The 25,099-nt window shown below is 42.5% G+C and overlaps 1 protein-coding gene across 1 annotated transcript in view; it reads left to right on the forward strand.

Annotated features, from left to right (window-relative positions):
- Positions 1-21,307, forward strand: part of BOD1L1 (biorientation of chromosomes in cell division 1 like 1) — a 48,680-nt gene extending 27,373 nt beyond the window's left edge. The window contains exons 11-26 of the mRNA XM_045508739.2: positions 50-114; positions 1,287-1,371; positions 3,558-3,601; positions 5,060-5,117; positions 6,211-6,284; positions 6,919-6,991; positions 8,213-8,292; positions 10,400-10,484; positions 10,844-10,917; positions 11,944-12,019; positions 12,101-12,135; positions 13,181-13,226; positions 15,115-15,164; positions 15,262-15,343; positions 15,747-15,900; positions 19,913-21,307. Coding sequence (XP_045364695.2) covers positions 50-114; positions 1,287-1,371; positions 3,558-3,601; positions 5,060-5,117; positions 6,211-6,284; positions 6,919-6,991; positions 8,213-8,292; positions 10,400-10,484; positions 10,844-10,917; positions 11,944-12,019; positions 12,101-12,135; positions 13,181-13,226; positions 15,115-15,164; positions 15,262-15,343; positions 15,747-15,900; positions 19,913-20,030 — 1,199 coding nt within the window. The 3' untranslated portion in view covers positions 20,031-21,307. The remainder of the gene's footprint in view (positions 1-49; positions 115-1,286; positions 1,372-3,557; positions 3,602-5,059; positions 5,118-6,210; positions 6,285-6,918; positions 6,992-8,212; positions 8,293-10,399; positions 10,485-10,843; positions 10,918-11,943; positions 12,020-12,100; positions 12,136-13,180; positions 13,227-15,114; positions 15,165-15,261; positions 15,344-15,746; positions 15,901-19,912) is intronic.
- The last annotated feature ends 3,792 nt before the right edge of the window (positions 21,308-25,099 follow it).

The following is a 25,099-nucleotide window of genomic DNA, read 5'->3' on the forward strand; positions in this document are numbered from 1 at the left end:
ATTTTGCTCACAGATTCTTAAATTGATCTAATGGTTTGAATTTCATTAGGCAGTGAAGAGTCTCCATCGAGTGACTTGAGAGGACAGGGACCGAAAGCCAACTTGGAAACTGAGGTATGGCTGATGATTCGGTTGTGCTGAGCTGTCAGTGGTGTAAGTACCTTGTCCCCACACGCAGACACATGTACACTTGAGCAGAACATAGCCCCTGTTCTCATTGTGCTTAAGATGTTTAAGTATTGTTACTGTCACATCCTGTGGGGAGAAGAGCTAAGACCCTCAGAATCTCAGATAATAGTGCCATCGTCGGTTCCATCTACTCAGCCAGAACCCCAGGAGTCACCCTGGTTTCTCCCTGTAACCCCACATTTAGTCCACGGCCAATTCTGATTGTTTCCACTTTGAAAATATAGCTTGAATCCATCTGTTTCTGTTTCTCCAGCTGCCACCCTTGTCTAAGCCACCACTTCAGTAGTTTCTCTCTTGGACTTCCTTCCTCTCCAACCCCTCCTCCAGACCCCACACAGCCCTGAGAGTTATCTTGAAAAACATAAACTAGGTCATGTCATTGCTCTGCTTGAACTTTCCAGTGATTTCCCCTCATACTTAGAGTAAAATCTAGCGGTTTCTTTGGTTTGGGTTTTTTATCACAACCTATGTGCCTTACACAGCTTAGTCTCCATGCCTCCTTTCCAGCCTGATCTCAGGGCACCCTCCGAGTATGCGAGACAAGATGGCAGTTGTGGGGGCTGTGAACAGCAGTGCACAGGAGGCTCGACTTGCCAGCAGGAGCAGTGGGCAGCAGGCAGGAGGGCTTGCAAGGAGGACATTTGAGTGGAATTCTGCAAGTAGAGTGGAAGTGTACCAGAGGAGACAGAAAAAAGAGTCTTCCAGGCAAGAATAGTGGGCTAGACATAGAAAGGGCAGAGGAGATAGTGAGTCCCAGGTACTGCAGTGGTTCAGGGTGAGCTGTGGAGAGACAAGCCCTGGGAGGAGTGGGGCCGGATCAGGAAGGGCCTTGTGTGCTGGACTCAGCTGGAGTTTACTTTAAAGCAATAGAAGAGTCACTGATGGATGAAATATGAGATTAGTTTGATTTTCTTTTGTTTGTTTGTTTGTTTGTTTTTAAAGGTTGACATATATTCATGTTTAAATTTCACAGACTTGAAAGTAGACCTTTATATTGTCTCAGGATGCTGTGTATTTTGTTTAACGCACTCGAGATTAGTCGTCTTGTTTTAAAAACCTCAGTTAACTTACCTGTTATGATGCTTTGGACTTTTCAGATATTTGCGCCATCAGAGGAAGAGAAAAATCATGAAATTCCAGCACCACCAGAAAGTCCAAGTGGGAGAAATCTGAGTGGAATAGGTAAATTCCTTTTGGCAGTTATTCACATAATTTTTTCCTTGCATGTGGTTTTACCTTTTATTGCAGCTTAAGATTGATCGCTAATTCATAAAACACTGACAGGCTATATGAATTTACCTCTCGCTTTTTAACATAGAGTAGAGAAAACTCTGTACTATTTTCATTTTTAACGTATACTTTTTCTCATGAAGTGTCAAATCAGTATTGTGTCAATCAGTATTATGAAAGGTAATTGTTTAAATCAGATCTCTCCAAATAATTGTGGCCCAAAAATTTTACTTTGAAGCAAACCCTTGTTCTGTCCCAAAACTGTGTCTCTGTGGCCCTTCCTGCCCTTCCAGAGGCTATCACAGCTCATTTCCAAAGGCCAATCTGCAGCCTGTGTGCCTGCTTCTTTTAACCTCATACTCTTGGCCCTTGGACTCTGGCTGTGGCTGAGTCACTGAAGCTATTCCCAGCTTGCATAGCCTCTTCTCAGTCTCTCTGTGCGGTAGCCTTCAGCATCCACTGAAGAGTTTTTAGGGGAGATCCTAGTATCAGACAGGATTAGGGCAGCAGTTCTCAAACACTTTGGTCTCAGGATTATGTTCTGCTTTACACATGACCTCGTCTAAATCTGATCACCCCCCAAAGGCCCTGACTTCAATACCATCACACTGGGGATTAGGGTTTCAATGTATGGGGGGAGGGGTGCAATATATTCAGTTTTGGGGGGGACATAAACATCCAGTCCATAGCATTAAAAAACCTGAAGAGTTCAGGCAAAGCATGAGCCAGGAGCAAAGATACATCTTGCAAAGTCCAATTTCTTATCTTCTCCCTTCGCCCCAGATGGAGGTAGTTGCTTTCTCATTCTTGGCCTCTGGGAAGATATCTTTGTGCTGTCATTCATGGCAGAAACCCTGAGACAGACTTACTCTGATTCAGTTTAGGAACCTGAATATATTATATTGTTCTGTAATTTTTTTTAACTTAGCCATATTTTGTGGGCATTCTTCATTGTCACTGTGTGCAGGTCCACTTCATTTGTTTTATTAGTCATCTGTAATGTACTTTCTCATTTGTTATTAGACCTTTTAGTGGTCTCTAGTTTTTGTAGTTTGTACTGTTATAAATATGAACTTTCATATGCATGTAACCATGTATTTGCCCAGGTATTTTCTTAAAAGTGAACTGAGAGGTCCAAGCATATATAACTTTTGAATTTTCATGAGCACTTGCCACTCCCCCTAATTTGGAGCCAAATATTGAAGGATAAATAGGTGTGTATTGATGGACAAGGCAAAGGGAAGGGCAGCGTGTAAGGAGTAGTGTGTCTAAATCCTCACCCAGGACTATCTGGGGCAGTCAGGGTGGGCACCTTCCAAGGCAAAACCATCTGAAAGGGCAGCCTTCAAGGTATGTGACCTCAAGAGCCTTAGAAACAGAAGTATCAGACAGTCCTGGAAGACCACCCCGAGACTGGGTAAGTCATTCATGCTGACATACTAAAGCCCTAACGATGACTGATCTACCCAAAACTTGAACAGATGCATTAGTTAAAATTTGTATGTGTGTGTTACAGTACAGATAATTAACATCCCATTTGTTAATTGTCAAGGAGGGAACATTTTTAGATTCTGAAGTCCTTTGTTCCCATAGTAGTATTTCGGATTACTTTACTGTGTTTAGGTGCAGTTCAATAGGAGATCTACTTACGTAAAAGGAAGTTGTTTAAAAGAAAAATGTGTGTTCTGTCATCGTTGAGTAGAAACAGTAGACTTTGTACTTCAAGTTTCCAAAGAATATAAATAGACCATTGCTATTTGAGGGGATAGGGCCTAACTTTTCATTTGATGGCATTATTTTTAAACAAACCAGTGTTACACTGTGGCATAACAGTTAACTGCAAAGGCTCCCTTCCACCTTCCTTTGAAGCTTCAGATCACCAACATGGTTAAGTCACTGTAGTGATTTAATGGATCACTGCCATTATTGTAAAAATGCAGGCAACGTTGTTTTTGTTGTTTTCCTGTAGTGTGACAGCACACGGACTGGAGAAAATAATTGGTCAGAATTTTATAATCCACAAAGGCAGCTAGGCCACTTAGTGACACAGTCCTGCTTAACTACCCCAGAAGTCTCTAAATTAGTTTTCTGTGGTTCAGAAACAATATTCAGTTTCCTTATTTCTCATTTTTGAACAGCTGAAGTTCAGAGGGCGCCTTCGTTGGCGATTGAATCACTAAACGTAAGTCACCAACATGGCTTGGGTTTTGTTGTTATCGGTTGGGGTTATTTGGGTTTGGTGTTTTGAGAGTGGTTACGTTTAGGGGAGGGGCTCGCTGCACATTTCTTTAGGAGACAGGAGACCCTTGAAACGTGCTCTTCATTCGGGTTCAGCCTGCTGACACGTCCAGTTCCACGCTCAGCTATATGCACTGACGTCAGAAAAAGGGAGTCCGCCTGAATTCAGCAGCACTGTGTTCTAGTGGCTTTTTAGGCCAATGTCGTGAGCCAGAACTAGGAAACAGAAGGAGGCCCAGGCCCCTCAGACCAGGCAATTCCCCTGGTAATCCTAATGAAACCCTTCAAAGAACTAGAAACTTTCTATTTTTTTTATTACTATAATGGAATTGCAAATTGGACCATGTCTTAAATTATCCTGGTACTATAGGCCAAACTGAATTTAAGAACTAAAGTTCACTTTATGTTTTTAGAAAGCTTTTTTGAACAGACTGAACTATAATTGCCATATATACAAATTTTTTCCCAGCTGCGGTTCTCACAATCCCTTTTGTGCTTGAAAGGTTTTTTTGTGGTTTTTTTGATTGTTTTTCTTAATGCATAGAGGAGTGAGCATTTTGTAAAGTGCTTGCAAATCGCAGGCAGCCAGCACAGTCTCTCAGTGCCCCAGAGGACTCAGAACAGCTCTGCTTGCTACCAGACACCCACAGCATCAGAGGGCTTACCCCACCTTGTTGAAACATCCCAGTTTGCATCTAGAAACACACACAGTCTGCTGAGTAAAAGGAAGAGAAAAGCTCCCCCAATTCTGTTCAGGTTTAGCCCCACCCCGAAGTTAAAAGAATTCTAAATGTGGCTGAAACCTCCAGAGCCAGCGAAGTGTTGTGAACTCCCCCAGCATGTGCTGGTCCTACCTTGTTTCCCCGAGTCCCCCAGCAGCTGCCTCTTCCTCGTCTAAGTATAACCATCCTTTCCAAATATGAAATTCTGTAATTAGGAATTAGAATGTTGTAGGATATTCTGAGACTTCCCCTCAGTTTAAAAAAAAAAAAAGTATAATTGGTGAGATTTGCCAAAGGGAAGCCTTATAACAGAATGACAGAATCCTTCAATATTTTTAAGTAAAGAGAAAAGAAAATCATGAGAGGCCATTAGATGGGAAGAGAATTCATGCAATTCCAAAACTTTTTCTCTCCTATTTCTTGCTTTTTTGCCATAACCATTTTAAAGACAAGAATAAACAGTGTGATGTTAACCTGTTAAACTGAAACTTCTTCAGAAAGAAAATTACCCTGTGCTCTTGAGCTTCTGGGTAAAATTTAAAAGAACATATATTCTAGTTCCTTTTAACATTCCCACAAATGGCCAGGTTATGTAAATTACCTTCCTTTTTTTTTTTTTTTCCAACCTTTGAGATTTTTGTGAGATTATCTGTAAGTAACCTTTTCTATTGTGTGTATAGGTCGAAAATTCAGGCTCAAGAACAAATGAAATTCATAGCATATCTCGTAACAAGGAAGGTAAGTTACGAATTTCATAGGAGGACTTTTAATATTAATTACGATTACCTAGCAGATGTTCTCTCATTTAATTCATATGATCTGGTGAAGTGAATGTTGACGGCATCACATGTGCCAGTGAGGAAACTGGTTCATGGAGAGGTCCAGCGGCTCATTCAAGGCCACGTAGCTTGTACACGGTGCTTTGTGCTTAAATAGCTACCAGGACTTTGCCGGTAACCTCACAACGGATTTATCCAGCGTAAATACAAGGTGTATTGTCCCTGTGGTTTTTACTGTAGGACAAGTTCTGTGTTAAGTACTCAACTGTGTTGCCTCCAGACAGGCAGCCTCCATGTGGCGGCAGAGCAGGGAGTCACATTCGTGTGGCTCGTCACCCAGGAGCCGGCCCTCAGTCCACGCAGCCCTAGGGGCTGCCAACTCCAGAGCAATCATGCTCTTCTCAAACAAAATGTGGAATTATGTTGATTCCTTATTCCAAGAATGGAGAAAGAGGTCTTAATCCCCTACACGGTTATTTTTATAACGTATTATGTGCCATATTCAATCAAAGCAAAGCAGCAATAATTATAAACTCCCATGTACCCATCACCTAGATTTGTCTTATCTTAAAATGACATAAAAATGTTAACATTTGCTTCATAACCTTTTTCTAAAATGTTACAGATATAGTTGAATGCACATTATACCCTCCACAATCCCCATCTTTTTTTGTCATATTGATATGTGTAATTCTAGTTGCTTTATTTCAGTGGCTCTTTAGTGTCACACTGTGTGACTATACCACAGTTACTGTTTTACTTCTTTTGTTAGTGGACATTTAGGGGTTTTGCAGCTTGTCCCAGCCACAGAGAGAGCCACCACGCACCAATTTCCCAGTGTACATGCAGTGTCCCTGTAACTCTAGGTGTGGAGTTGCTGGTTTGATAGGCACCTCTTCAGCTTTCTGAATGGGCCGCATTGTCCCCAAGTGTGCAGCAGTTGTCATTCCACGCCTTCTCCCGTGTTTGGTGTTGTCAGACTTTTGGTGTTGAAGGCTTGTAATCTGATGATGTTGAAACAGGATCTTTCATTTTCCCAATTTATTACTCAGAGATATCCAGTGATGGAAGAGACAACACGGAAGCCACAAGAGGTCATAGTGTTGGAGAAAATCCTACTGAAGAGGTGGGTTTTCATACGAAATTCAAATATTTCATGTTTTATGCGTGGTGTTTCCTTCTGTGCACAAAGGCTTTGCTTCTTTGTATGTATTAAAAATTGAGTGCATATGTTAAGAGTTCTCCGCACTACTTTGACTTGTTTATGCTCTTGTAAGCTTTAGGTAGTTTGGCAGGTCCAGGATTATTTGGGCATGTCCATACTGGATCGCCAAGAATGTTTTTTCATATACTGCCTTTCGTCAGTTCCTTAGTGGGCCACTGAGAGGAGAGAAGTGCGGCCAATCAACTTATGGCATGCCATCAGTTATAAGACATAGCTTGATTTCAGAGATAGTAAATGACAATTTTTTTTAATATATTTTAGAGAATTATTTTAGCATATTTTAACATATTTTAGAAATAACCAGAAATAGATATGGATGTTTTGAATGGATTTACATTCAAATCTTAAAAAAAAAAAAAAAAAAGAAGACTCAAGCTTATAAAATGAATCTAATCCAGATCTAAATGTCAGAAGTATTATTCTAGATTTTTAGAAATTTTATTCCAAAAGCTAGAAACTAATACAATATGTGCCCTCTTTTAGTAGGTTTGGATCCAAATTCTACTGCCTTTAATATAGTCACTCTTAATTCCAGGTTGAAGAGGAAGAAACGGATATGCCTAAAAGAAAAAGGAAGAAGCAGTACCTCTCTTCAGAAGATGAGCTAGGTACTGAGAGTATTTGTGTTTCTGTTTCAGACGTGTTTGAGAATCATATTATCTTCGTATCCAAAATGGTGGGCCAATAACATAGAAAATTCTTGAGGGTAGTAATTTTTTTACTTTATAACGCTTGAGTCTGGTTTGTTTCCAGACTTACTTGATACCTCCAGGGTCTTTCTGGACTTGACTGAGAAACTAGATTGTTCCTGCAGAATACCCAGCCCCTGGAAATCACAAAAACCCAGCCTCTCTCTGTAACCTGGGCCTGGGACCCAGCCAGATGTCACTGAGGTCCTTATTTTATATCATAAGCAGGTCCCCCCCACCCCGAACTAGTGAAGCACCGTAGTAACGTATATGTGATAATAGCCCTTCTGTGCTTCATACGGTTGTGGTCTCGGTCCGTAACGACGCCATTGCTGCAGTGATGGAAGTGTTCTCTGTTTGCCTTGTCTAGTAGTAGCCACCAGCCATGTGTGACTGTTGAGCATTTGAATGTGGTCAGTGAATGAAAGACTGACTTTTTAATTGTAGTCAACTTAATTTAAATTTCAGTGGCCACACGTGGCAGATGACTCCTGACAGTGCAGAGGCTTTTACACTTTGATTCCTGACACAAAGTGCCAACTTAATAAACACTTGTTAAATAATATGTGGGAAAGAATGGATAATTAAATGCTTTCATTTTTTGGTTAGGAGCATGTGATCATTTTATAATTACTGAGTTCATGCTGTAAGCAGATACTATTCATGGTACTTTATACACATTCCTAATAACTGTGTGTTAGGTATTGTTGCCATTTTATAAATAAAGAAATTAAGATTCTGAGAAATTGTGACCATCTCCACCAAGTAAATCTGATTCCCAAGATCATGGTCTTAATCACTAAGCCATGCCTCTTAGGTGATAATTCATTCAGGAAGCTAAAGGTATCTCTGGGAACTCTGTATGTCCTGAGCCCTCTCCATAGAGGCTCCTGCTTTGTTGGTGTCATTTGAGCATTTGTAGATTTTTTTGTTTTGTTTTTTATTTTTTCAGTTTGCTAGGGCCAAGGCCAGTGTTTGGTGCTCAAATCACATGACATTATAAGGACGTTTAGAATAACTTTGGTTTCACTGCATCATAAGCCTAAGAAAGAAGTCTCAAATGGTCTTAAAATAGAACTGTGCATTTCATTTTTCATTTAGCTTTTATTCCTTTGTGATTCTGTCCAAACTGATTTACAGATGATAATCCAGATGTCCTGGATTCCAAAATAGAAACGGCAGAGAGGCAATGTTCTGAAACTGAGCCACAAGATGCAAAGGTATTTTTTCCACATTTTAATTTTAAGTTTTAGAAGTAACCTAATTATATCACTGTGAATACTTACTTTATCTATATATATAGAGAGAGAGTTCGTTCTTGTATCCCTTTTACTTTATGTATCTCTAATAATAATCACTTTATTATAAAAGATGTATATTTTTTAGGCTCTCAAAGAAAAAAAAATGTTGCACTTTATAATCTTAAACTGCAAGATTGTATTAATGCCACATTTTAAATATGATCATTGCTTAGGTTTTTGTTCAGTCGTATTATTGACTTCTTTAGGTTTCTAGGTGCTTTCTTCCAAAATGTAGTATGCTTTATTACAGAAATACTTGTATCCAAACAGTGAAATTCAGTGATACATACTATTTAAAATTTTGAATATTCATCCTCTTTACCATACCTCCAGCTCCTAAAATATAGGTAGTCCAACGATGGGCCCTCCTCAGTTATTACTTTTTTCTCCTATGTTCTTTTTTCCCCCAGATTGGATTTTTTTTTTTTTAATTGAAGTACAGTCAGTTACAAGGTGTCAGTTTCTGGTGTACAGTACAATGTCCCAGTCATGCATATACATACATATATTCATTTTCATATTCTTTTTCATCAAAGGTTATTATAAGATACTGAATATAGTTCCCTGTGCTGTACAGAAGAAATTTGCTCTTTTTAATCTATTTTTATATATAGTGGCTAACATTTGCAAATCTCAAACTCCCAAATTTATCCTTTCTCACACCCTTTCCCCCAGTAACCATAAGGTTGTTAACTATGTCTGCGAGTCTGTTTCTGTTTTGTGGATGAGTTCATTAGTGTCCTCTTTTTTTCTTTTTTTTTAGATTCCACATATGAGTGATATCATATGGCATTTTTCTTTCTCTTTCTGGCTTCCTTCACTTAGAGTGATGATTTCTAGGTCCATCCATGTTGCTGCAAATGACATTATTTTACTCTTATTCTCATCCGTGACTCAGGAAAGTGGCTCACGATTTTTTATTTCTGCTCTTACCATCTCTTGTTCTGGGCCCAGGCTTCTCCATTCCCTGGTAGATAATCTTCTTAGGTGTCCTCCTGTTTCTGAGACTCAGTACTTCCCATTGTCTGTTCAGTCTCCCTCCCTCTTCTCATTCTCTCTCTTTCCCTAATTCGTCTTTCTCCACTTTGTTTTGTAATTGTCAGCTTATAAAAGCATGCAGCTGACTTCCAGCTCACTAAAGCCAGCTTATAGTCTCTTTTTCACACAGTAACTGATAAACTAAATAAAACGTAGTAAAAGAATTTTAACAACGAAAGTGGTAAAGTCACACTTTGCCATGAATTTCAGTTGGTCATGGCCAAGGAAAGAAACTGGCTTTTAAAAAGCCCATCACTGCCGTGCCCTATCCAGAACAAAAGCCTCGAGACAGTACTCCTGAATTTGGAGAGAAGCAGTTAAAGGGTATACTTTTATTTTCCCTTCAATTTCATGTAAATTTTTTAATGTTAAATTTAAATATACTCTACCTTAACCATTTTCATTTAAAAATCATATATACAAATAATAATATTATAAAACAGTATTCTGATTTTAAGTTTAATTTGTATATTTTTGTTTATAATTATATTAGTATTATAGTACAAACAATTTGGTATTTCATGCTCAAAACTTTTTTTGCAACTAAAGGCAAATAATTCAACTGTTGAGAAATCAGCAGTTCTCTTTGTTACCTTCTGCTTTATCCCTTTCCCCCAGCCCCTCCCCTCCACCACCCAACAAAGAAAAAAAAATCTGTTGTAAATTCCTTTCAGTTCTTTCTTTGGAGTTTCTCTTAAATAGTCCAGGGTGAAGGAGCCGAGTGACTTCCTCTTTGCAAGGAAAAAATAAAGGCCTTGTTGCTTTATAGTTGAACCTTATCTCATGCTTTTCTGCCTGCAGAATTTGTTATCTTTTTGTATGGTCTCCTGAGCAGCAAAATAGTTACCTTTTAAAAAATTTCCAACAAATATCTAAAATACTGCTTGGAATATGTTGTTGAAATTGAAAGGAAAACTTTGGGGAGGATAAGTGGAAGCAGGGTCAAGTATGAAAAAGAAGCTTCTTGTCTTGTTCAACTTCTCTGTAGGAAGAGAATTCTGAAGATTTGGAAGAGTTATCGAAAACAAGTTCTAAGGCAAACAGCTCTGCTTCAAGGGCCATGGAAGAAAAAGGTGAGCAACACATCTACATAGATAAATTGTTTTGAGAAGAGACTAATCCTTCAAAGCAGCCAGCACATCTCTCACGAGGCTCCGCCAGCTGAAACCGCAGTTCACTGACTTGCCTTCCCTTTTATAACACAGTCTGATGTGCTGAGTATCACTAGGGCTTAGGATTTGTAGTTTGGACCCTGTCCTACCCAAAGTATGCTTCTTACCAGCTAACCAGACTCCAGCTTATTAACTTCGGTGGTGTCCGCCTGAGAACGGAGTCTGTGTGTGCACGTGACAGGGACGACACAGGTCCCCTCGGTAGGTGTCCTGGCTGACTGTGGTCCCCAGCAGTGAACAGGGCTCTGCTCTCTCTGCAGATGAATATAGCAGTGGTGAAGCTGCTGGTGAAAAGACAGAGCAGAATGATGATGACAGCATAAAATCTCAGGAGGTGAGGAATGTTTTTCGTATTTATTTGTTCAGATTTATTTAAGTACTAAAAACAAGTAAAATGCACTCAGTGCTATTCCCCATATTTCTTAAGTACTTTTGAAGTAGCTTTTTTTTAGTACATTGGGACAGCATTTCATGCGGTACACTTGATCACTGTCATTTTGATTAATTCTGTTCTCTGTATCTTCGTTTTATCCAAACGTTTGTATGAGACCTAATTGTGTCGGCCATGTGGGATCGGCCGAGAGCTGTACCTCGGTGTCCATGTTAGTTCCTGACTTGGCAGCTTAGCACGGCCAGGCCAGGCACCAGTTCAGGTCAGAGAACAGGGCTGCTGAGCCCTGGAGTCTGGCAGGAAGAAATGGGGGCAGCAGCAGGGTGTGCAGAAGGCCTGCGGCAAGTGCCGAACGGGACCCAGTTTGACAAGGCGACATCAGGGACTCCTGGGAGGCTGCAGGAGCAGGCAGACCTCCAGCACTACCCGTTCCAGGCCCCTTCAGATTTGCGAGAGACCAGGAGGGCACAGAATCCTGGTGACGTGAGACAGAGGCCCATAAATCAAGGGAAACAACCTGTACACCAGCCAGGTCTTCTAGACATTGCCAAGTTTGCCAGTCTTGATATAACTTTTTAATAGTTCTGTTTGTTTTCAGTGGCCTCCTTTTTTTTTTTTTTAATAAGTAATCACATTTGGTCACAAGTGACTAGGACTAAATCCACATTTAAATGGACACATATATTTATTACAGAAGTAAAAGCTAACACTGAGAGCTTATTTCCATTACCTAAATCCCATAATCCTCACGACTCGGTAAATTCTACTCCAGTTAGCAATGTTTATCAGGTGAGGGAATTGCACTGAGAGCAGTGAAGCACCAAACCCAGGATCACGTATTTTTTAAGAGACGCAGCTGGGATTTGAGACCTCTGAAGAGAGAACTCTAAATCCTATTTTGGGAAGACAAACTTGCATAATACAGAATGAAAAATTTTTATTGCTTTTTTTTTTTCCTTTTCCCCTTAGGAAGATCAACCAGTAATTATTAAAAGGAAAAGAGGAAGACCTCGTAAATACCCTGTAGAAATAGCATTAAAAACAAGTAGGTATTTGGTGTCTTTTCAGTTCACATGCAAGAGATTTTCAAACTGATTTTCTAAGACTTGTATTTTTCATTTTTTAGAAGATGACTACAAAACAGATACTGGCATCGTCACTGTAAGTAATTGCAAAAGATGACAACTCCTCAGACGTCTGCTCTTGACCTAGAAAGAGTTCACTGCAACATTAGTATTTTCAACTACCTTTGTTTTAAGTATTTGAAAAGCTTTAAGAGACTTTCATAAATAAAACATCAAATAACCATTCCAAAGATATTTTGATTACTGATAGCTTCATATAAACATAATTATATCAGTTGTAATTCAGTCTGGCTCTATCCTCACTTGTGAGCTTGGCATATAAAAATTATTTAGGGGCTTATCTTCTTGTCATCCTTGACTAAAGTATGGAAAATAGCTGTTTTGTATGATTTTTAGATAGTAGTTTCTTTTTGGAAACCTTCAAAGTGTCTCACCATCTTACTACTTTCTGTGGAGTTAATTTTATAAAATGTATGCTAGTTTCAGTGCAGGAAAATCCACAGTACTGCTTTATCTTTTCTAACATTCTTTATCTTTGGTTCTGAAGTGTATACCCAACAAAATTATTGTATCAAGGCTTCATTGCCTGGGTTTCAGTGATAGCATTGTTAAGGGGACAAACCACGCCCACTGACCTAACAAAAGCAAATGGGATTCAAGCCTCAGCTCTGCCACTTACTTGCAGATCTGTGACACTGTGCCAATCATGTGACCCTCTCGAGACTCCCATTTCCTTGGATATAACAATACCTGCATTAATTATCTCACGAGAATTCTTACAAGATAACAGAAACAAAGAGCCACATGTAAGGGTGTGAATGCATTTACCAGCATGTAAGATGGTTTGCCAGGGTTGGGGGACTTCCGGTGCGCGTTTCCCGGTGCAGCAGCAGAGTGGCCAGGGAAGAGGCTTGTGGCAGCCCTAGTTCTCCTTCTGGAAAGGCCTGTGTGTTCAGAGTCATAGGCAGCCATGGCTTGGTATAGTCAACTGCAGAAAGTAGGCTCCAACTATGCTGCCTATGTAATAAACAGCAGTTCTAAACCTTCTTTACATTATTGATTAACTTTTTGTGTTATGATGACAAACTACTGACTTCAACTTTCTGTTTGTTTAAATTTAGGTAGAACAGTCTCCACCTGGCAGCAAACTGAAAGCAATGCAGACGGGTGTGTACCTGAAGCCCTGCCCTGTGCATGATCTGAGGGAGGGGTGGGGGAGCTGGCTGGCAGGGGAGGTTGTAGAGTGTCACGCTTCTCAGTGATGTGGGTGCCTTTCTTGGTGGAAAAGGCTGTCCTTGTAGCCATGAGAGACCATAGCTCTTGGCTTTTCCTGTGATCTGAGTCATTCTCAGATTCTCTGTTAGTCTGGAAAGCCTTTAAGGAGGAGGGTGAAGGCAACAAAAAGCAAAAGAGGGAAGGCACCACTGTGTCCAAACCACACTTTACAGGACATGTGTCAGGGACAAGTAGATCAGCGTGGGAACTGGCACCCTTATCAGGAAGACAGGAGTTCAGCCCAAGAGGCTCTTGTTCTCAGAAGGAGAATTCTGAAAGCAGCCTGTGCAGCTTACAGAGCTAGGATGCAAGAGAGGAAATTGTTTCAGTGAAGTATTTTTGGCCTCATTCCAAGGAGAAAAAAAATATTCCAAAATGCTGATAATGTTTAGCTCTGGGTGGTGAGATGATAGGAGCCCTCCGTGTTGTTACTGCTGCCTGCATTTTCCAGAGTGTTTACCACGTGTATATATTAAATTCACAGTTTAAATTTTTTTACATACAAGCAAAAAGAGCGATTGGTAGATTTTTTAAGTGTTGACATAGGCAAAAAAAGATGAATATGACAGCTATTTTGAATCAAATAAACAGCGTGGTCAGATCAGGAAAGTACATGTTCTGATATCAAGGCAAAGCAACTGTGTAATTTAAAGGTTTTTCCACATTTAACTATGTGTGTGATCCTGTGATCATGCTTTTTCTTGTCTCTTTGAAAATTAAGGAGGTTTATTTTTTTTAACAAAAGATTCTCCTGATGTTTCGTTTTTAACCATTTTTTATTCATAATTTTCTAATTAAATTCATAGAAGAAGAAATCTTTATAATTTGAATGTCCTTTAAAGACTATTTTAAGCCATGTGATTATGTTCGAGGCTCGTTCATCAGTCGTTTTCTGAATCTGGGTAATGGTGACCCTTTTGAGACTGGATTCTTCTTTGTGGGCCTTGTTCTTGGTTTTTAACTCTTCTCTCTGTGTTAGCAAAGTGAACTTGGAGAAAAGGCAGCGACACAGTCTTCCTCACTATTAAGTCCACCTTTGGGTTATTGATTGTCTCATCAGCATCCTCATAATTTTAGCTTCATTTTTTTTTTTCAACCAAGCTACATTCTCAGAAAATGGTAACATCTACAGAAAGCAAATATATAAAGAATAGGCAAATACAACCTAAAATGGACTTATGAAATGTCACTTCTCTAGATACCATGATATAAGTGCATGGAGTCGAAAGAATCCCACCTACCACCCCACCTGCTGGTTATGTGACTCTGAACTAGTTACTCAGACCTCATTTTTCCTGACTACAAAACGGGAAATATACTATAATTGTACTATATATAGAGCTACATTGTGGTTTCAGTGAAGTCTGTAATCCTGACCTGCGGTTCCTGCTGCATCTGGGGGGGCTCCCTAGTTGTCCCCTCCCTCTTCCCTTTTCGGGTTCAGGGGATTGGAGCTGAAAGAGAGACCATGAAGGTGGTGTAGCCCAACTCCTCATCTCACAGGTGAAAAAACTCAGGCTTGGGGAATTTAAGTAATAAGCCCAGATCACATAGCTTATTTGTGACAGGTCTAATATGCAGACTTCAGCGTCCTGGCTTTTGTTCTGTTGTGCTCTCTGCTTAGGTATTCCACCACGATCTTTGCTTGGCTGCTGTAAAAAATAATGATAAATTGTGTAACAGTACCTTAATTAGCTCTGGTACATTCATAGACTACAAGCCAGACTGTTGAAATTAAATTTGATAAAGTATTAATGCAGAGATTTTCCTTTTCTTAAAGATGAGTCCAATAAAGAAACACTTAACCTACAAGAACGAAGTGGAAGCAATGTAAGTGTTAACGCTGTTATCAAGACGTGAACTTTAGAAATAAACGTAGTAGATGCTCCAGTGACCACCCTTTCAACTTTAATTTTATTGCCTTTAGGATGATGATGAAAAAACTGTGGCGAGTGTGCGGCGGAGAGGAAGAAAGCCCAAACGTTCGCTCACTCTGTCAGATGATGCTGGTACGTTCCTGGCAGATTCTTAATTCCAGAGTCTTATCATTTCAGAATCACCTTTTTAAGAGGCCTTCTTTGGAGGAGGGGAAATCCAGTGGGGTGCAGCTAGTATTAATATTACATAAATATGTGTGAAATGGCTCTAATCCTGTGTCAGAAATGGTACATCCCAGATGCTTTTCTGAGTACATGTGAATTTTTCGCAAATGCTGGCTGTGAACTGCCTAAGTAAACTATCCCAAATGTGTTTGAGATTAAGTTAAACAGTTGTGAATTGCAAGTGCTGAAACAAAAAGGAAGTGGAAAACCACTTCTTCTGCCTCCAGGTCCCTAATCTCCTATGTTCCAAACGGCGTGACTCTGCCCTTGGGAAGTGTACAATCCAGGTGTTACCCTTCTCTCTGAACAGAATCCTCCGAGCCGGAAAGAAAACGCCAGAAATCAGTTTCTGAAGCGGCTGAGGACAAGAAAGACCAGGATTCTGATGAGGAAGAGGAAGAGGAGGAAGAGGATGAGCCCTCTGGAGCCACCACGAGGTCCAGCGCCAGATCAGAGGCTCAGAGGTAACGGGGCCACGGAGAGCTTCCCGAGCCAGCAGGCAGCTTCGGGTTTCTCAGGGTTCTTCTCTTTGACTCACTCCCGCCACTCATCAGCCCTTTCCTTTCAGTTTATCTTCAGAGAGCACATGCTCAGCCCTCTGACATTTCAGTTCCGCTTGGAGAACCCGTTTTCCTTCTTAAACCATTTCTGAGGATCACTTTGGACTCTTCGCCAGGTTTTAGATACCTGTTTGGTAGATCAGTTCCTTCACAAATATTTATCGAGCGTGAGTAGATACCTCTGACGCTGTGCTGGAAACACAGGTCATACAACGCAGCCCCTGCAGCAGCGCGCTTAGCTGCGGCGCGAGAGGAGCAGCCTGCCCGTCCCTGCGCTAAGGAGCACCTGGGACAGGCCCGCCCCCTGAAACCACCTACGTGCGGCCGTTTTGGGCTTGCGTACATTTCCCAGAGTACGTTCTCCCAAACCCTAGGAGAGCCAGAGGCCTCTGGAAAAAAGAGGACCGTGGTCAAATGAGTTTGGGGAGTGCCACTGAGTTCCCTCTCCTTCGTAAGCCACACTGTACATTGACATTAAGGGCCTGTCCTAGTCCTGAAGGGAGGAAACCTGTTTAGTTTCGTCAGTTAGACTTTGCACACCCTCACCTGTGTCGCTGTGCCTGTTAGCATCGGCGTTCCTTTCCCCACAGCACATTTTGAGAAATGCTGCGTCTCTTTACAGTCTTAGCTTTCTCTGAAGCAAGAATACTTTGTTTTTAACGTGGTTCACAAGCTGTTCATCTTGTCATCGTCTTCTATAATCTCACTACCCAAGATTAGTCAGAAAGTTCGGGAACATTTATTTCAAGAGTATCACTTACTAACACCTGCCACTGTAGTATAAAGTAATATGTTTACATAAAAAAACAACCTATTTCTAATTCCTCCAAACTTGTACATTATTAGCCATTCGTGCCCTGGTTAGTTTCTGAGAGAATCAGATTTTAGAGCCAGAAGACTCGCGCTCACAGGGCTGGAGGTGCGGTGGTGGTCGCACAAGTGTTGTCTAGGAGGGGCAGCTCGGGTAGACGGAAGCCACAGAATCAGGGTTCCTGCTGGTAGACAGAATGGGGGTGCACTCGGATGAGACACCGCCCAGCACCACCGCCTCCCCCTTAACAGTCCTGGAAGATCGTCCAGTACAGTGGAGCCCAACCCAGAGAAGTTTCCGTAGCTCTTCCCGGCATCTCCCCCTGAGTGTCTGAAAGTAGCTAACAGATTTGCCTTTTAAAATTCATTCCACAAAAATAAACCATATGTGACGTGTGGCTCTGCAATCACCTGGGTTACTGGTGCTTCTCCTTCAATGCACTCGAGGGGCTGTGACTTACAGGCGGGTTCTTTCCCCTCCAGATACCTCGGCCTCAGTTGATTGGTTCCAGGGCTCTGGAGTGGTTACAACCTCACAGATTCTCAGGGTCAGATGGGGTCTGGGGAGGTACTGCCTACCCGTCAGTGCCCCCGTCACTACCCAGCAGCTCCTCTGGAAGGGTCTTTCGGCTCCTGCACGCTGCCTCGGGGCCCGGGTAGGTCGCCTCCCCAGCTCTCTTCCTGTGTTCCGTGGAAGCCGCCTCCCCGCAGCTTCTCCCCTGGGAGCCCCCCGTACAACTTGCCCCGACACACTGGGGGCCAGCTTCCAGGTCTTCTCCTTTTGTTCGTTCGCTTCAGTTTACCTTTATTTTCTTTAAGAAGCAAATGTTCTACACGAAGTGTGTGCTAATGAATCCGGAAGAGGACTGTCCGCCGTGTCTCCTAGACACTGCACCTCAGCTCGCCCCGGCTTGCTGGCTCCCTCGGCCTGAGCTGCGCACCAGCTCAGCTCAGGAGTCAGACCTCCTCTCCCTGATACTGGGCCCATCGACTGTTTGGACCCAGTAACGGGGCCTGACCATTCAGCTTCGTGAACTGTGCTTTCATCAGTCTTGGCCCCTCGTTCTGCTCTGGTGAGCATTTTGGGATCTTATCTCACCAGCCAGGGTATTTTCTGTTTATCACAGATTCATCTTCAAATCACAACATGCCATCCTGCACAGTGAAGGCAGAGCCAGAGTCTTGCAAGCAGAGTTAGTCTTCATGATGAAACGCAGCTCTGCTCCCCAGCAATGGGCCAGAAAGCCAACCGTTTTCCTGCTTGTGGTCCCCATTCCCTGCCTTGCCCTCCAGGAGCCTGGACCTTTCTTGAGTCCCAGGGCCTGGCGTGCCCAGTGCTCCCCTGCCCGGTGTTTCTGTAATCTGTTTCAGAAAGCATCCCAGCGAGCCGTCTACATGCACAGCGTCCAAACGTGGCAGCCCACAAACAGTCTCTCCTAGACAGCGCCAAAAATCAGTAAAAGAGAATTTATTTACCAGCAAAAAAGCAAATCTCCCCCAGTAGGAGGCTGGGTCTTGCCTACACTTAGGGTCACTTTTAGCCCCGAGACTGTTTCTGGTGCAGTGATGCTTTCTTCCTAAGTTTCTCTAAAATTTCTGTCTTGCCAAATAACTGTCTTTGGGAATCATTGGTTTCCCAAATGGAAACCTACTCCAAACAGACCAGGAAGAGCAGCCAGAAGGAGTCCTGGCGGCCTCGCCAGTCTGTCCCACCTCCTGGCCTCCCGCACAGGCTTGTCCTAGATCCTGTGAGCCTTACGTGCAGACTCCCACCACCGGGACCGAAGGCCAAGCGTATTTCTTTCCGAGTGGTCACAGATCTGAATGCTTGGTTAAATCGGTGCAGCATGATCGAGCAGATAACAGCCCAGAGCACTGGAGGGGCAGCAAGGCAACAGGAGAGCCCCCTGAGGCACAGCCACTGGCCCATTTGCACGTTCCCCACCGCCCAGTTCCCGCTTCCCACAAGTTGTGCCCAGCCTGCTCCGAGCCTTTGCTGGTGCTGGTTCTTCCTTGAGGAGCCCCCTCGCCACCAGCCCCCAGGCAGCCAGGTCCTTCCGCCCAGCACAGACACCACCCCCCTTCAGGACGCCGCCCCGTCTGCTTCGGCCCGTCTTCCTCCTTCCCGCTGCACCTCCGGTCAGGGCTGCGCAGTGAGGGCGGCCGAGGCCACTGCCTTCAGTGTGTTCCTTTTCCTTCCCCCCTCTGAGTTATAAACGTCTTCCTTGAGATCAGGGACTTGTCTTGCTTTCTGTACATTACAGCATCAAAAACTAAGACTTCACAGTATACAAAAACTCCTCTGATGTCTCATCACGTTTGATCTTCACAGCACACTTACAACAGGTATATGCGTCATCGTACCCAGCTTACGGAAAGGGGGCAAACTGAAGTGCCAGGCACGTTGCACATAGGCTGTCCCATCCGTCCTTGTTGGGTACAATGTAGCACTTTTCCTTATTTTACATGTGAGGAGAAGACTCTCAGGCAAGCCTGGTTCATTATGTGCAGACCACTCACAGAGGCTCTTGCTAAGATGCAGGCTCTGATTCTGTAGAGACAGATAAACAAGATAGTGACTTTAACATGATTAATTGAAGTTTCCGACAAATCACTCTAAAGGCAGAATGGAGAGCAGGGATAGGCTCCTGGCAGGGAGACAGGGCAGAAAACTCTTCTCAAGTTCCTGTGCCTTCTCTGACGCCACCAGCTGTCCTGCACGAAGCTCGGCCGTGTCCCTGCTCAGACACAGGCTGCCGCGCTGCTGTGTTCTTGCCGGTTGTCTCAGCGTGGGACCGGCTGTTGATTTCTTTATGTTTTAGACAGAAGAACTAGGGCCTAGAGAAGAAAGTGGATTTGACCAAGGGCAACATGTCGGGCGAGGCAGAGCTGAAGCAGGCACGGGCTTCCTAACTGCCCGCTGGCGCCCTGTTTGCACAGGAGGCCGGGCTCCTCTAGAGCCTCCTTTTCTCCTGTGTAGCCGTTACCCCGGTTTTCTCTTCTCGGCTCTCAAGTTTAGAACTCTAACGTATTTTAAAGAACTCCCAGATTACTTGAAGCAGCTCCTTTTAAGTCTTACCTCGGCCTCGACTTTTGTTCACTGCAGATCAAAGGCACAGCTCTCCCCTTCTGCCAAGCGCAAGAGAGAGGCCAGCCCTCCCGTTGCGCGCACCAGGGGCCAGCAGCGCGTGGAGGAGGCCCCTGGGAAGAAGGCCAAGCGGTAATCCTGCCTGCAGCGCCCCTGCTGGTCGACTCGGGGACACAGTGGAGAGAGGGGGCGGGCCTCGGGGCCACAGGCTGCTGCCTTCAACCAGGGGAAGGACGTGCATGTGCTCCAGGTTCCTAGGTGCAAGCTTTTTCTTGTTATGTTCTAAACAGCTTTATAAACTATTGTTCATAGAAGGTATTATGTACATTTATTTCAGATAAAAGAAAATAAGTTTACTTTGTATCTGAACTCTAAACAAAGTAGTTGTATATTTTAACATTCGAGATTGGGATTTCCCGATGTGACGCGTCACTAACGCAAACCCTTCCAGCCCACCAGACACCAGGCTGTCTGTCTCCCGGTAACCCATGTACAGTATATAAACATGTATAAATAGGTTGTATTTTACTCTGTGTATGATGCTAATCAATGAACACTTTATTTATTTTACAGAGAAAACTTATCTGTGGACTTTACTATATATCTGTTTATTTTATTTTATTATTTTTTTTAATTAAAATAAAAAGGGTTTTAAATGTTATGCAGTCATCAGTAGAGATGTTTTAGGATGCCGCCTGCCCTGTAACTATCTGAATCCGACCTGGCAGGAAATAGGCTCTTCTCGCATGTATCCAAGTAAAGTAGTTTAGCTCAAGAAAGGACCTCCATTGCTTTTCTGCTCACAGTTGTGACTCTGTTTTTTAAGAATGTCACTTGTTTTTAGATTATACTCGCATCTGTGACTTCACTACCAGCCCCACCGGCACAGGAGGTTCTGGGTCAAGTGAAGTTACATCCGTCACCGCAGCAGAAACGCCTCTGTGGGTGTTCGTTCCTCTCCTCTGTGCTGTTCCGAGGCTTCCACCCATATGTTCCATAGTGTCTTTTCAATGATGAGAAATGCATTGAAGATTAGGTCACTCCTGTCGATCGAGCTTCAGGATTTTATGTTGTTTTATACACAATGATTTCAAGATAGAAACTGGCTTTATTGCCAGGTTCTTTTTAAAACATGTTTTAACTCCCATATGAGCAAACTGTCCAACTTAAGTTTTTCATAAGATTAAACTTTTCTTAAGATCAAATTTGTCTCTAGCAATGATGTGATGAGTTGCCAAATAATTGAGATTATTTTAAAATGTTTTGTTCATATTCTTGTTTTATAATTAAAATTTACATTCAGTGTGTGTGAAATTTTTTTTTTTGGACTCTTAATGTAAGGTGGATATTTCTGTCATTTTACATTGTTTCTTACTGAGATTTTATATATAAATTATAAAATGTTTCCCAAAAGTTGCGTGGTCAGATTTTTTTTCTCCCTGTTTTAAAATCTCTCCCTGTGAAAACTGTTTTTTCTCTCTAAATAATTGGTCTTAGATATACTGTTCCATTTTCACATCATATTTGAGTCCATGATGGCCTCTCTCTCGGTAGATCTGGAAGGGGCTTGGGAGAGGAGGAACGTGAGAACTCCTCATTTTCACTTATATGGTTGAGTTTTACCAAAGCTCAAAAATGTAAAATGATCTGCCTTAAAGTTAATTAAGAGTAAGAAGCCAGACCAGGTACCAGGGCACAAACTCCTTGGCTAACCATCTTTGCACTGTGAGCTTGAGATCGGTTCACCAGAAGTGCACACCTGAAAATGTGCTCTCAACGTGAAGCCACCGTTACTCGGTTGAGTTATGCCTGCTCCAGGCATGGCCTTACAGGGACTAAGTAGTTGGGTTGTGAGGAAATGCTACCTCTTAATAAAGTTGGAAGTAAACATGGGAGCTGCATTAAGGAATTTTCCAGTGGGGAACTCAGCTAAATCATTTAATCTCCAGTGGTTCTGAAACCCATGTAGGGAGGAGATGCCACCCCGTGGGGCACTGGTAATACATGGGGGCAGTTCTTGGTCATCACGATGATTTGGTGCCACTGGTACATACTCGGTAGGAGGGAGGAGGTCCGGAAGCTGAGCATCCTACAATGCACGGGACAGTCCCTGGCCCCACAGCAATGTCAAGCCACAAATGCCAGTAGCTTCCCCCTAAGAACCCACAAAGAAGCACTTGCACGCCATCTCAAACTTGCCACTTCCCTGGTCCCAGCCTAGTTCCAACTGCCACGCCTCACTGCTCCTTCTCTGTGAACCTGAGCAGTCCCGCATCTGCAGAGCTGACACAAGGCGGGGACAATCCAGCAAGACGTCCTGAAGGGGCAGTGTCCCCTGGCTGAAAGTGATGTGGCTAATTCCTCTGCAACTGCAGAGGGGCCTCCCTTCCCTACTGCAGGCCTCGTCCCTGCCCCGCTCCTCCCCACCACTTAGACTTCTTCAAGACTAGAACCCACCAACTCCAGCTGGCCAAGCCCACTAGTTAGGAATGGCCATCAGGTGAGCTCACTGTGAGTTAGCCAAGTTGGGAGTGAACCGTCTTCTAACCCCAGGTCCGGGTCCTTCCTGCAGAGCCCACGGGAGAGAGGACTGATCTTCCCACCTCTACAGCAGGCTTAGCGGCTGCAGGGCTGGGATACAGGGAGGCCTTCCCCAACGCTGCCACAACTGGTGAAATCTAACTGATTTGAGATTGGGACGGAGGAGATGATTCCAGCTCCATGTTCTGTTTCGACTTTTATTTTTTCTTTAACTGAAGTATAGTCAGTTTACAATGTTGTGTTAGTTTCTGGTGTATAGCACAGTGATTCAGTTATACATATACATATTCCTTTTCATATTCTTTTTCATTATAGGCTATTACAAGGTATTGAATATAGTTCCCTGTGCTATACAGTAGGACCTTGCTGTTTATCTGTTTTATATATGGTAGTTTGTATCTGCAAATCCCAAACTCCCAATTTTTGGGAATTGTTAATCAAGACTAGTCATACTTTTTCTGAATGAGTCTTTTTCACTGAGCTATACCCTCCCCCTCCATTAGCTTTTTTTCTTTTTTTTTTTCTTTTTTTTTTTTTTTGATGGGGGGCTAATTAGGTTTATTTATTTATTTTTTTGATGGAGGTACTGGAGATAGAACACAGGACCTCTTGCATGATAAGCAGGCCCTCTACCAGTAAACTCTACCCTCCCCCCTCCATTAGCTTTTAATAAATGTGCTCCCTGTCACCATTGGCAGAATCTGCCCCATGCTGTTTTTTTTTTTCAAATGTCATCTTCTCAAAATAAGTTTATCATGAAAACTCAAAAGTTGTTATTCTACATGGAAACCAATTTGTCAGTCTTCCGTAAGTCTCACTTGAAAGCGTCAAACTAACATTTTTTTCATCCCGAAAGATGTATTCAACAAGAATTTGCCTTTTCCTATTGGGGCTTGTGTGTCCCTATTTACCCTCAAACAGTGTTGTTCATTTCATCCCTGTCATTTGGGGTCTGCTGGTCCTTCAAAAAGATTATTTCCCCAGTAAACATTCTTGGAGTATCAAAGAATATATTATTGGTCATTTCAGAGTCTTAAAATGTAAATCTAATTTTTAAGTGAAATCTATGTCTCAATAAATGTGTCCAATAGAAAACAAACTATGGTTACCAAAGGGGAAAGGAAGAGAGGGATAAATTGGAAGTCTAGGATTCACAGACACACACTACTATATACAATATAGATAAACAACAAGTACCTCCTGTATAGCACAGGGAACTATATTCAATATCTTGTAATAACCTATAAGGGAAAAGAATATATATGTGTGTTTGTGTGTGTATAACTGAATCACTTTGCTGTACACCTGAAAACATTGTAAATCAACTACACTTCATTTAAAAACAAAACTAAGAAAAACTTAAATAGATGTGTCCACTCTCCACCCCCGCTCCCTGGACCCCTCCTTACTTCCGACCTGAATATGGATTGATTCTAGAGAGATGTCTTTTGCTACTTCACTAAGAGCCCTTTTTGAATGCACAGGAAGCACGGGTCTCCAGCCCCGGTCCACCTGCCTTTGTGTCGAGATTGTGTCTCAAACTTCTTCCTTTGACAGTTGCCAGGACAGCTCAGTCCCATCTGTTCCCTTGACATTCCATTAAGCCCGTGTGCTACCATGATATCCTGTCCTCCCCTTCCTGCTTCTAGCCACACTTACTCAGACGGAGTGACAGCGTTTGCTGTGATTCCGTGACATAAATCTCCCCAGTAAGCTCTCTCCCCCTATCCCAACCCCCTTCCTCTGAAAGCACAGTCTTCTGGCCCTTTCCCTTTGCAAAGCCCGTCCAAAATATCCCATGATGGAAATAAACATCTCCAAGTTAGGCCTCAGAAGATGATTTAACAACAACAAAAGAAACTGAAATATGTTATTTGTGCTAAAAGGCGAGGGAACAGCTATGCAAGGGAGCAGGCTGTCTTCTCGGGGGTCCTGATGCAGCGGCCGCGCTCTGCGTGACCTTGAAGAAATCACCTGGCCTCTCCACGTCTCAGAGTCCTCATCTGTAAATAGGAACTCTGATACCTGTCCCTCTGATCGCAGGTTGTGTGAGGACAAAGTGAGGCCACTCATTCAATAAACATCTGCTAAGATTCCAGCACGTGCTAGGCCCACTCTAGGCATCGGGGACGCCAGGGTGAGTGCTTACAAGGTATCCACACGGCTGCCCTCCCTCAGAGTGGCTCGTCCTTGTGGCTGACAAGCATCCTATACTGTGCTTGTACCACACTTGACTTACCTATTTTTTTCATTGACATATAGTTGATTTATAGTGTTGTGTTAGTTTCTGGTGTAAAACAAAGTGATTCAGTTATACAGATATATGCTCTTTTTCAAATTCTTTACCATTATAGGTTATTAGAAGATATTATAGTTCCCTGTATCTGGAAAGGAAAAAATATATATATGTATAACAGGACTGCTTTGCTGTACAACTGAAACAAGCATTGTAAATCAACTGCACCTCAATAAAAAATAAAATTAAAAAATAGTAAAAAAGAAAAAGGATATATAATGAATGCAAACATAACTACCAAAATAAACAGGTTTTTTAAATGCTTAAATAAATAAAGTTCCCTGTGCTATACAATAGGTCCTTGTTGTTTATCTAACAGTGATGTGTATCTGTTAATCCCAAACTCCTAGTTTATCCCTCCCTTCCCC

Source organism: Camelus bactrianus, chromosome 2 (genome assembly GCF_048773025.1).
Source record: "Camelus bactrianus isolate YW-2024 breed Bactrian camel chromosome 2, ASM4877302v1, whole genome shotgun sequence".
Classification (NCBI taxonomy): Eukaryota; Metazoa; Chordata; class Mammalia; order Artiodactyla; family Camelidae; genus Camelus; species Camelus bactrianus.